The sequence below is a fragment of the Trachinotus anak genome, unplaced genomic scaffold, assembly GCF_046630095.1.
Source record: "Trachinotus anak isolate AG129_WGS33_773 ecotype Australia unplaced genomic scaffold, CSIRO_AGI_Tana_v1 ptg000015l, whole genome shotgun sequence".
In the NCBI taxonomy this organism is placed as follows: Eukaryota; Metazoa; Chordata; class Actinopteri; order Carangiformes; family Carangidae; genus Trachinotus; species Trachinotus anak.
The window spans coordinates 11,137,112-11,150,000 of record NW_027273866.1 but is presented as its reverse complement, the minus strand read 5'-3'; the positions used below and the strand labels follow the sequence as shown (position 1 = coordinate 11,150,000).

The 12,889-nt window shown below is 40.0% G+C and overlaps 2 protein-coding genes across 5 annotated transcripts in view; one reads left to right on the top strand and one right to left on the bottom strand.

The window, feature by feature from the left end:
* LOC139633174 (nanos homolog 1-like) overlaps window positions 1–2,537 on the bottom strand; it is a 2,985-nt gene extending 448 nt beyond the window's left edge. Inside the window, exon 1 of the mRNA XM_071498682.1 lies at window positions 1–2,537. This exon is cut by the window's left edge and continues 448 nt beyond it. Coding sequence (XP_071354783.1) covers window positions 545–1,228 — 684 coding nt within the window. The 5' untranslated portion in view covers window positions 1,229–2,537 and the 3' untranslated portion in view covers window positions 1–544.
* Window positions 1–12,889, top strand: part of alms1 (ALMS1 centrosome and basal body associated protein) — a 64,282-nt gene that overhangs the window by 10,048 nt on the left and 41,345 nt on the right. The window lies entirely within an intron of this gene.

The window sequence follows — 12,889 nt, the reverse complement described above, 5'->3', positions numbered from 1 at the left end:
GAAAACAAAATGTGCTCGATATAGAGGAGTATATCTTGCATCTTGCATGGCCTGTCAGACTGTTTACATCCACTGGCCAATGAAGTATGGGACTAAACATTCATCTCATATCAGGAGTGCTGCATATTCATTTATGTTGGCATCTCATAAACCCACAGCAGCCCGCTGACATGCACAGGGCTGTTTGCACTGGCACTGTGCTTCTTGAAACACAGCAACTTGTGATTACAGCGTGAAGGTGGTCATTCACAGGTCGATCTGTACAGTACTTTGGTTCAGTATTTGATCACCAAGTCCTCGGAGCGCTGGGGGAGAAATGTTGCGCGCAGTGCGTCCAAGTGTAAACTATGTGCCCATAGAGTTACCGGATAGACGAAACCATTACAAACGAAGCAGTGACACATACAAAAGAAAATCATTAAAAATCTTATTTTCTTAAAATCTCTCTCTCCAGACTTGTCTTGTGCATGAAATGGGGCAAAATTACTGCCATACACACTAGTAATTTCAGACAGTGCAACTCAAACTTCATTCGTCTCCTCGCTTAGAAGATTTTCAGCCTTTTACCAATCGCCCGGCCTCCCCTCGCCACTCTCTGGCTCGGCTGGTCTCTAGAAAGCGGGCAGTACTTGATGGTGTGCGCATTGTCGCCGTTGGCACTGCAGAGGGGGCAGGTGTATGCCCGGAGGATGGGGCACAGGACTCTGCCGTCCGCTGTCTTCAGGATGTGGGTGCCGTAAACCTCCTCCGGTGCGCCGTTATTCCGACAGAAGACGCACACCTTTGGCTCCGGCTTCCCCCTCTGAGTCTGTTTGCGCCTTCGCTCCATGGAGAGCAGGTCGAGGCCGGGGAAGCTTCCCCTGTAGGAGGGCGAATCTCTGTCTCCAAGCGGCGAGTCGCCAGCAAGGTGCTCATACGGCCTGAGGAGCGAGATGCGCTCCTTGAGATCGTAGATGGAGATCGGCGGGGAGCCCGGGGCCGCGCAGCAGCAGTCCAAGTGTCCGTCGCTGTCCCTGCCGTGCCCAATTACGCAGGAACAAACCGGGGAATCGTCCTCCAAGCCCAGAGTCGCTTTAAGAGACTCGGTGATAGAGTTGGGGCTGCAGGACTGGCTGTTGATCTTATTTTTGGCGACAAGTGTCGACAGGCCGAGGTAGTCGTTCCAAAAATTAAAAGTGTAATCATAAGGAGACCGCGCGTCCAGGTAACCGCGGTCCAAAAAATCCATCCTGTCAAAGCCGCAGGGTCTACCGTCCACACAGAAGAATAGGTGTTTCGGGTGGTGTGTTTGTCAGCATGGGTAGCCTGTGGAGGTGGTCTACTCTCTTCTCTCGCTGGGTCTACTGTGAAGAGCGCTCAACATGTAGGCGCTGATAAGTTCCCCAGAATAAAACAGGGGGGCGTGGTTTGGTTCAAGTTGATTATCTCTCTGGTCCCATAGGAGGGTTTACAGAGGGAGTTACTGAGCTGGGAAAATCATTCCAGAGTATGTTTTTTTTTTTTTGTGTGTGTGTGTGTTTGTTTTTTTTTTTTTTGTCACAAGAGAAGTATTTATCCTGTTGGATGAGACAGACTAATATATGTTTCCCTATGATAATTATTTGTTTGGTTGTTTTGTCCTTGTTTTTCTTCCTTTTGGCAGTTTTAAAGGAGACTCCAGGCTTGGAAAGGATTCACGAAAATAAAAATAAAAATAAAAAAAACTGACACATAGGTCCATATCAGTTACAAAATAAAAATAAAAGTAGATGCTAATAAGAGAGAGTAAGATAAACAACAGAAATGATCACAATACATACAAACATCTGTTCCAGTGTTTCCAAAAACAAGAGGAGTACTTTGTGTCGCTTTTTGTAGTCTCACTGAAGCAAATTATGATTTCATTCCTTGAATGAGTTAATCGAACCATATATTTAAACACAAAATTTCCTATGACAGCATACAAAGTGGGGACATTATTTGTCACAAACATATGACTAGTACAGCTTAAGCAGGATTCTGAATGTGTGATTAAATGCCACCTGAAGCCTTTTCATTTTTGCTTTACTGTAACTACACCACTGAGTGGAGTACAGTAGGCTCTAAAAAGGGCTGTTTTTAATTCACACAAGGCACATAAAGGGTTTTTAATTTATAGTGTCCAAACACCCAGTAGGTGTTTGCTTTCAGATGCTTTGTTTGCCTTTGCCTTTAATAGAGGAGAACCCCTGTGAGTCTGTATAGACTTGGAGGACCTTCAAGGGACAGGTTTAAAAAAGAATAGTCAGCAGAGGCCAAGAAACCTTGACCTTTTGTCCATACTTTGGCTCATGCTCCAAAAACACTGGAGCCACATTTTTTTCAATGTTTGGTTTAGGGCCAGATATCGGTTGAGGGATAAGCTCAGATAAACCCTGATTAAAATCATCAGGGTTATTCTCTCAGAATTGAAGACAAAAAACATTACAAAACAGTTTTCACAGGCTGAATAGTAACCACAACTAGTAAACTGATCTTCAGGTTGCTGCACTTTTGATCACATCATAGACAGTAATGCATGCATGTGGATCACAGTGGATCTGAAAATAGTTTTTATCATTTAAATTCACAGGAAAATGAAAAAAATAAGAAAAAAGAAAAGGGCACCATCTATAGAGACTTAAAGTTCACCGAAAATAAAAATTCAAGTTAACAGTTTTGCACAGCCGTCTGTGTTGGGTTAACAACAGATCTCTACGGCACAACCTTTTGGCAAACAAAAATTAAGACCAAAAAAAAAAACTACATTGTGCATTTGACCATTTGAACAGATCCCTTCCTGCACTGATGAACCTATAGTGAGTCGTTCCACATGGAGCTGCCATGTCCCCCCCTGCACCTGTTCTGCTTCCCCTGAGCCCACAGCTTTGTGCTCACTACCAGCCCTCCTCTGCTCCATTGTCTCCTCTCTACAGCGGGCCGTTTAACTTCATTAATATGCATTAATACAGAGTGTGCCACATGCGTGTGTGTGTGTGTGTCAGTCAAATCCCAGTCAGACAGGCTCACAAAAAAAAGAGCTTGATAACTGACCTGACTGCCAGGACAATGACTATGTTACTATTTTTGTCACACTGTGGAGTGAAATATTAGGGACAGTAAAAGTTGAGACAAAAGTCATTTGCGTGTCTTATATTTTAAAACTGGAGCTAAGATCCAGTTTGCTGCCATTGTGGGGGGTTTCATTGATGAAATAAATCAGTAGCAGTCTACCACAGCCTCAGAGTGAGGCTCTGAAAATGAGCCTGTGATTCAGTGTTAGAGGGAAGTTTGTATGAAAACCTAAATCCATTGTTTCATCCTCTGGATTTCGTCTCATGCCAATGTATCACAGCTTTATGAGCATGTTTTCAAAGGTGCTTGTTTCTTGCTTTGTGTATATTGGCAGTCACTATAAATTCTGAAGTAAGAGACCTGCATTTGATGTCACAAAAGGAATGAACTTGACTTTGAATCTTGCTAAAATCTAAAAGGAAATGCATGTGTGTTCAGAATTTGCATAGCCCTATAAATCCTGAAAGGGATTCTTTGAAAAGAGAATACATTTGCTGCTGCTATAAAAAAGTTTCCAGCAAGTATAGATGGCACAAAGCATGAAGAAAATCATGTTAGCGAGACAGTTTCTTCTATGTGAGAATAAATTATCATCAGAATACACCACATGGTCCATTTTCAAGGTCACCTCCGGCTCTGCATGCACAAAGGAAATCATGAGAGAGCATTTAAAAGATGAATGGCTGCCATATCACAATAGATAAATTGCATGAGGACCAATATGACATGTGGCTCTGTTGCTTCAGGGTGCCTATATTACTCTGAATGCAAAACATGTTTGGCAGCAACAAAAAAAGTATTGATAATGAATATGAAATACATTCAGTTTTACATTTGGGGAATTTCATTCAGGCTCCATTCACTTGAAAAAAAGGCAGCACCTGATGTCACAGAATGATTTCTGACAAGAAAAGAGAAAGTGGACGCAGCTTTAGAGGGCAATTCACAAAGTGCTTTACATAAGGCAAAGTACATTTAAAACCACAACAAAAAATGAAAAATAAGAGACAGGTAGTACAGTTTCACTGTAGTTACAGTACAGTAATAAATCACCACAAAATTAATAAAGGAAACTAAGTGCAGTAGAGAAAATTAATTAGTCAAAGACACAGGAAACCAGACAGTTTTTAATTTAATTTTAAAAGAAGTCAAAGTTGTGGCATGTTTTGGATCAGAAGAAAGTTGGTTTCAACTGTGTGCAGCAGCAAACTGCAGCTTCACTGTTACTGGTGCCAGTATTTGCTGACTGCTCCTTAAAGATACAAGGAACCTACTAGATTTATATTCTTCAAACATACCAGAAATGTTTTTTGGCCCTAAGCATTTAATTGATTTATAATCCACCAGCAGTGCTTTAAAGTCTATTCTATAACTAACTGGAAGTCAGTGGAAAACTTGAAGAACAGGAGTAATGTGCTCAGTCCTCAGTCTTGCAGCATCAGTCTGTATGTGCTGCTGTTGTCAAATGGTCATTTTACTATAAACAAACTAATACATCCTGATTGTACAAAAAATTAAATTAGATTTTACTTCAATGTCAGATTTCTCAGAATTGTACTTGTATCACCAGGTGAAGACTGGACAACAACATGAAACATAAATAACAAAACAGAAACATTCAACCAGTCTGATTGAATTAACAGAGTTTCTTGAACATAGCTTTTTATTTGTGCAGGCACAATCACAGTTGTTTGCATGCAGAATCCTATGTTTTGGCAACAGTCTTTTGTTTTTCTACACTTAACAACCTTTTTCTAACCTTTACCAAGTGCTTAACCAACTTTACTCATGTTTTAGTTGCTATAAAACTGGATCACAAGCAACATATTGTAGGAAAACCAAATAATTGGCAGTGGAAGTTCTGTTCTATTTTGCGACTTGACAGATGCACATTAAAAACTTTCTTCATTTTAAACATAAAAAATATAATTTAAAACTAGCGTATAAATGAAATTTGTTGGAGACTGAGTTGATATTTGAGCATGTAACTATTAATGTCAAAGAAAATGGCTTTTTTTCTCAAGTTGTTACACAAAGGAATGAAGCCTATAATTTACATTTTAGGTATTCACCTGATGTTTCACAGAAGCACTTAAGGATAAGCTGAAACTGGTAACTGACCAAGATAACAAAGTGTCTGAGAGCTACTTCCATTATAGCCAAATAGCTGCAGCAAATCTTTCTTTGTTCACATAATGTGTGACCATTGTTTAACTCTGTTTACTTCTCAGTGATATCAGGCCTCCACACAGGCTGTTACAGAGAGCCTCATCAAGTAGGGCTTTTTTTCCAGGTTCATTAAATACAGTCTGGATTCCAAATGGTTAAAAATCTTCATGTGTAAATACGGTTGCAGGGTGTGATGATCGCACCCAGAGGCCTCCCAGGCAGCTCTGTCTGCCGAGCAGGCGAGGCTGAGATGGGCAGGCGCTGCGCCCCCATTCATCACTGTCAAGTTGAATAGAAAATTAACAAATCCCTTAATTAAAAGACCTTTCTAGACACTGGTGTGTGTGTGTGTGTGTGTGTGTGTACGTGTGTACCACGTGCCAGCTGCACTGCTACATTGTGCAAGCTACAACGGCCTGGCACTAGAGACACACAACACTCGCTTCCATGCAAACATAAACCCTCACACACACACACACACACACACAGACCCCTGCCATTCCTGCTGCTGCATTAATTGCATAAACTGCATAATGTGGCCAGCCTGAGCAGAGGTTCATTCTGGATCTCTGCACCTCCCTAGACACAGAGCTGGGTGGGGAGTCAGTTGGGGCTTTGATCCCTGACCTCTGCCTCCTCTCTTGGGAATATAAGACTGCATCCCTAACGGTCCGTCCATCTGCACACACACCCTCTGCCACCCCCAGACCCTAGCTCTTAGAGTCAGCCCAACCCCAGACACGTGTCAGTGTCACCAGCAGCAATAGGGAATGCTAAACAAGCCAAGGTCAACCTGAAATTAAGGGGTGGCTTTCGGATTGTCAAGTGCTTTGTCACGACCACCAGCTCTCTGAATGCGACCTGCTATTACTTACCCCAGAATTCCACCCCCTCTGCCCGGCAGCAAGGCATTCATGTATTTACACGTATTTACACAATATCCTCTTGACATGATGGAAGTGGTGGGACTGAGAGCAATGTGGATCAATGTTCGTAGAACTGGAGACACCAGAAAACCTGTATGGCACTTGAGTATTAATGTATGTAAATGTTTTTAATATTTTTAGCTCTTGATTTGGGTCAGATCCAAGTTATACCTTTTAAAAAATCTTTCAGGACAAACAGTTTATTAATCGATCAGTCAGTTGTCAGAAAATTAAGCAGCAACTATTTTGATAGTCTATTAATCATTTCAGTAGCTTCTGAGTCATTAGCATTCCCTAGTTTCAGCTTCTCCAGTGTTTGCTGCTTTCCTCTGTTTTATATAATCGTAAACAGAACATCCTCAGACTTTGAACTTTCGCACAAAAGTTTAGTTGTGGGACACTGTGACGTTTCACTACTTTCTGAAATGTTACAGTCCAAATGATAAATTGATTAACTGAGAAAATAATCAGCAGGTTACTCAGCGATTAAAGTAATACTTAAGTGCAGCCCTATTTCAAATCAGCAAGCCTCTCAGTTATGCAGAAAAGACACACTCTTGTTTCATTCCATATTTAAATCTTATGATTCGTTTTTTAACGCTAAATTACTTTTCAAAACACATTTTTGCAGATAACAAATTTTGCAGATTTGCATATTTTATTAAATTAATTCTATTTAGTTCTTCTGAGGAAACAAGGGCTGCAACTTATAATTACTGTCATTATCAATTAATCTGCCTATTATTTTCATAATTATTCACTTGATTACAAAAAATTGCAATTTTCCATATTTGCAATTTCCTAAACCCCTCTGCGATGTCTACAAATGACTTGTTTTGTCCGACCAACTGTCTAAAACCTAAATATATTCAGTTATGTTCGGCAAAGAAGAGCACTAAATCTTCATATTGGAAAAGGTATGTTTGGTATTTTTGCTTTAGCCTTCCAGCTGTTGACTGACTAATCGATTAATCAGCTAATCATTTCATCTCTAGATTAAATCATTTTCATTTTGTGACTGCTTGTAAAATAATGTGTAATAGTGTTTTAAAAAATCATAAATAAGATAAATAATTACTGTTAAATAAGGAACTAAAACTCTCTGCTGACGCCAGTTGCTGTTACTAAACTCGTCACCAGAGTAAGGAGAGCAGACAAGGGGGAGGAGGACGACAAGGAAAGTTGTGGGCCCACGGATCAGAAACTTGTTAACTCACCCAAATCTGCAGAGATTAGAGCGGGAAGTGGTCAGAGGGCTTAGAGTGTATCGGTACAATGGGGCCAAGAGGATTAAAAGTGGATTCGCTGAGCCCCTGCGATGCCCTTCATCTCTGGGGGTCCACAGCCAGAGCACCTTTGTTGGGTTAACTAACGGCACTTCCCATGAACGCAGAGAACAGACCAATCCCTTTTTAATGATGCAGGGAAAATTCCATTGGCCCTGATTACCACAATGCTTTCGAGAGCCGCCATTGTCCCACACACCATGTCGAGCTTTTAAACTGTGCAGCCAGGCGAGTGGACTGCGAGGCGTTTGAAGTCTACATGTAGTATTTTGGCTCAGTGGAAATAACCTTCGCTAAAACAATGCTGATATGTGCATCTACTTTATGGTTGGAACATAATAGCAACACTAGCACTGCCAGAGCTTTAATTGCCATTATGTCCACCCATGCCTGAAATATATGGAGTAGTATAGAGCTTAATGACTTGTAACATAATGCTATAAAGTGGTGAATATGAAAGGTAAAAGGTTTGATAGTAACCATTCAAATGAGCTTACATTGTCCCCTTGTGATGTGCCATTGTCCTAGGAATGTACATGAGGTAGGCTGCAGATTGAATAATAAGTGTGATGGTCATCAGTTGCAGAGCTGACCTGCAGAAAATGATTCTTACTGGCTGAGAAAAAACCTAAACAGGAAAACCTCCGAAAAACAAATGCCAACTACAGTTAACATTCATAAATTTTAATAGGTGTTATCTCACTTTCTTAGAGATAATTGTAAGTTAGTAGAATTACTTCCAGGAATGGGCTGAAAAACAGAGACATAGAAGCATAAATGTCCTGATGCTGCCTGAGAAAGAACACCAAGCTTGAAACACATTGCAACCTAAGTAGCTGTGAACCTCCTTTTGCCTCTGAGGGCACAACTGGTGGGCATCTAGAGATGGCAGTTTTAGTTGTTACCTGAACCACTTTGGTTCAGACTGAAAAATCTCAACATTTTCCATTGGTGCTAACATTAGGTTTTTGGGTTTTTAGCTGAAAATGTGTTGATGACTATTGAATGGATTGCCAAGATATTTGGTAGAAATATTCATGTTCTCCTCAGGATTAATTTTAACCACTTTGATGACACCTTAATCTTTCCTCTAATGCCATCATCAGGTGAAAGTTTTAATCTGTCCAATGCTTAAGTTTACTTTACTTACTTAAGACCAAAAACCTGCAAGATTAATGACATTTCCATCAGCCTCAGCTTTGCTTTGTGTTCAGTGCTAATTAGCAAATGTTAACATACTAACAAGCTAAATTAAGATGGTGAACATCAGCATGTTAGAATTGTTCTTATGAGCATGTTTCCATGCGAGCGTTAGCCTAACTACAGCTTCAGAGAGCCACTACCGTGTTGGCAAACTGGCATTAGCATTAAGCTACAGTACAGCCTAAACATTAGAAAATGTTTGCATCAATGTGAATGCACAGATGGGTTTATTGCAGTGTTTTCTAGTGTGGTACCAATAAAGCTGTTGTTCAAGCTGAAATCTGCCAACCACTGTTTTCTTACATGTAAATCGCAGCTCGTCACAGTATTCTCTGATGACTCTGATGTGATGTAAATGTTATATTCTGTTTGCTCCGAACAAAATTACTCTCCTCACCGGTTACACTCCTGTTTGTGGTCTACAGCTCATATGCACTGAACCTCATGCACTTCCACCACACAGACTATTAGCTCGCAGAGGCAGATGTGTCTCGTCTCATATTAGCTCATTCTCAGCTGTCTCTTGTGATCTTTCAGCTATGCAGCCGTTGTCATGTCCACAGACTCTCATCCCGCATTCAGTTTCCTGAAACTGAATTACAAAGAAACTGAACACTTTGAGGCAACAGATAAAACACATTTGGGTTCATTGCCTACATGGCTGAATGGAAATCCCATTCTCAGTTTGTACATGTATTCTACAATATGTTAGCCATCAAAATCCAATACTGTGTTTGTACTAGCTGGTTTTTTTGTGTCAGAGTGCTGAGATAGAGGTTTAGGACCTGATAGAGTTCACAGTGAGGGTGTTTTGCTTTGGGGACAAAAACGGAAAACTGAGAGATAGATGTTTCCGTCCAGTCATGTCTGTTTTGTGTTAAAATAATAAGCAATGATAAATCACAAGTGCATGGGAATAATCACATCATCATTTACTCTGAGGTGTAGTAATCATAATAAAGTGATTTAAAAAAAAGTTAAAGAAGCAATTTGCAATTTTATTGTCCTTTGGCATTTGATGGGAGTGATTTGACATAATGTGGAATGGTTTGACTAAAAAGATTATAATTCTAAGGAAGAGATACCAAAACCTTATATTCACTGTTGGCATTTCAGATCAAATTTTCTGTTGTCAAACTTCATTGTAGGTGCATGAAATATGCCAATTATGTCATGTTGGCTGTGTATGGCCAGTAATAACCAAAATACACCATTAAATGCAAATGCAAAGTACTTTCACATTTGTTATTTGTAAAGCAATAGCTCAAAATTTTAGGAAATACACTTGCTCTCTTTTGAAAAGATCAATACCACCTTCATTTCTATCTGTTAAAATGAAGCTACAGCTGTTTATCTTAGCCTAGCTTAGCATGAAGCAGTGTTAAATTTAGTGTCAATTTTGATTTAGTTTTAGTCTTTTGACAAGAAAAGAGTCCAATTTTATTCATTTGATATTTGTTAGTTTGTTTAATTTTGGTTTTTTTTATGTCTTCTAAGCATTGCAAGGCCATATTTGTTATGCACCATTACCATGGTTACAGTTATTGTTCTTGTCTATTGCAAGGTTAGTGGAAAATACACTGTTTATTAACACACAGTGTCTATGTCACTCTGCTCTGCACTAACACAAGAGACTGACTCTCCTCAGTAAATCCAGGTATCATTTTCAAACTCCTCTCAGAAATACAAATCACTCACTCGTTCTCTAAGATATGGTTCACTGTCTGATTTTAGGTCGAGAGGAGCCGCTAACAGGTCAGATAATTTTCATACTGATGGTTCTGTGTCAGGTCAAACGGATAAATAAACTGGTGAACACGAGATGTTTTTGAGCGTCAGATGAAACTGTCCTACTAAGCAGGACCTGTAGTGTATGATTCTGCAGATGTCTGCAGAATTGGTCATTGCATTGAAACTAATTAGTTAATTTGTCCATTTTTTGAGTTTTTATTTGTTATGTAAATTTAATCATAGTAATCAGTTTTTTAGTTTTAGTCTTGTACTCATCATAAAAAAGGTAATCACACAGATGTAATTGCATGAAGACTGTAAAGAGGCTGGCTCTGTCTAGAGGTAACTAATTCTGTCTACCAGAATAGAATAGAATAGAATAGAATAGAATAGAATGCCTTTATTGTCATTGCACGAGCAGTGCAATGAAATGAAAAGTGCTTAAACTGAAACAGTGCAATCAAAACAGGCATCACACAACATAAAAGCCAATACTGATACCAATAAAACCAATAAATACCAATGCATCTCCAAAGCTCATCAATTAATGTGTTACATCTTGTTTGTTTAATCTGCATATAAACCGAAGAAATAGACTAGTTGTATTTCTGAAAATGTAGAACTATTCCTTTAACTGTTTGTGAACATATTGCCATTAAAGCAATCATAAGAGTGAATTTTACCAATTTTGCCAAATTTTACCAGTTGTGGTTCTTGCATCAGACAACTTACCTCACACTGTCTGACTGAAAGATCTTGCGGCTGTAAATCATGCCCGTCTGTACACCTCAGGCGGGTTAAAACATTCAATAAGAGTGATTTGCTGCTATTAGCTGACCCACTGTCCCATCTGCAAAACACACTCAGACTAGTGTACCCATGTGCAGATTTGGACAGGCCTGGCAGTGTATTGGTCGATACCACACAGGACCACAGATGGGTCCTCGCACAGTGGAGCCGGTGGCTGGCGCAGCAACCTGGGCACTGGCCAGATGGGCCACCCTGAGAGAGGCTCAGCCTGTCAGGCCCAAACAGGCTGATCTTATTACTGTGGGCCAAGACTGGAGTCTGGTTCCACACATACACACACACACATACATCATCAGGGGAATCCACATTATCATGCCTGACTGTTACAGGCTGGATTCACCCTGTTTTGTGTGTGTGTGTGTGTTTTCACCTGTGTGGTTTGTCAAATGTTTTTTGCTCTTCAAACTGGACATATCGTGCTGGACATATGTGGGTTCCCGTGTTTAGATAACAAAAGCTGAATTCTTGTTCCAGGAAAATGGTGTCTTCTCAGGTTTCCTAGCAGAGGGGAATGCTGGATGTGCAACCAGCGACAGAGTAGTACAGGTTTCCAATAAGGTTTTTGAGGTGCAAGGTTCTGAGATGCAAGGGTCCATGTTTAATGTTGTTTTTGGGTGTGTGCGCCGCTTCCCTGCGAATGTTTTCGGTGAGGGAACCTGCATCTCGTTAGCTGTGGACCACTGCTGGCCGATATTTAATATTCAGTCAACAATATCAGAAAACTCATAGACAGGCTCAAGCTTTCCTGTCTCTAATCCTTTCAGTAAAATACGAATACTTAAAAGTATTGTTAGAATCTCAACCAGCCTTTTTAAAAATCTGATTCTAAAATGCTAATAAGCAAAGCTCTAAAAAATGAATTTGCTCCTGGAGCTTCTAATATCGAGGTTGCAGTCTTGAGAATATTGAAATTCCCAAATATGGATGAGCGCTGGTGAATGTGAAGCAGGGTGTTAGTGAGAACATGCTCAGTATGCTCCGAAAAACTATTCCCAGGATAAATAAAAGTTTAAAAAGCTGATTTTTTTTTTTTTTTAGATCAAAGTCTAATATCGCTGCTCCATTTCTGTTAAAGTGGAGTATCAGGGGTAACAAGAACACAGTTGTCCATATGGAGTCCTATTTGCTTTCACCTAATGGCTGAACTCAATGTGCAGGTCATATGTAGTTATTTTTGTGTCATCTGTTATAGGGTTTTGACCATGCTGGGAAGATACTTCTATGCATGGCAATGTCAATCAGTTGGTATGGAAATATCTCAGTCGCTGTGGGCAGAACTGCCATGAAATTTTGTGCAGACATTCTGATTCCCAGAGGATGAATCCTACAGACACTGGTAATCCATTGACTTAATTCTAGCACCACTATGAGGTTCACATTTGTGGTTTTGAGGGAAATGTCTCATGGATGGGCTGCCATGAAATTTGATATAGATATCCCAGAGACGATGAATGACTTCTGAACCCTGATGTTCCCTGTAGCACCACCAACGGGTCAATGTTTTCACTTATACTATGAAACATATAATTTACCAGATGGATTTGGACAGAGGTTCATAGTTATCAGATGATGTGTTTGAATGACTTTTCCGTCAGCACTACCACAAGGTTAACATTTGTGGTTTAAGAGAAATGTTTCAACAACTACAGGATGTATTGCTGTAAAATTTGGTGCACACATTCATGTTCTTCT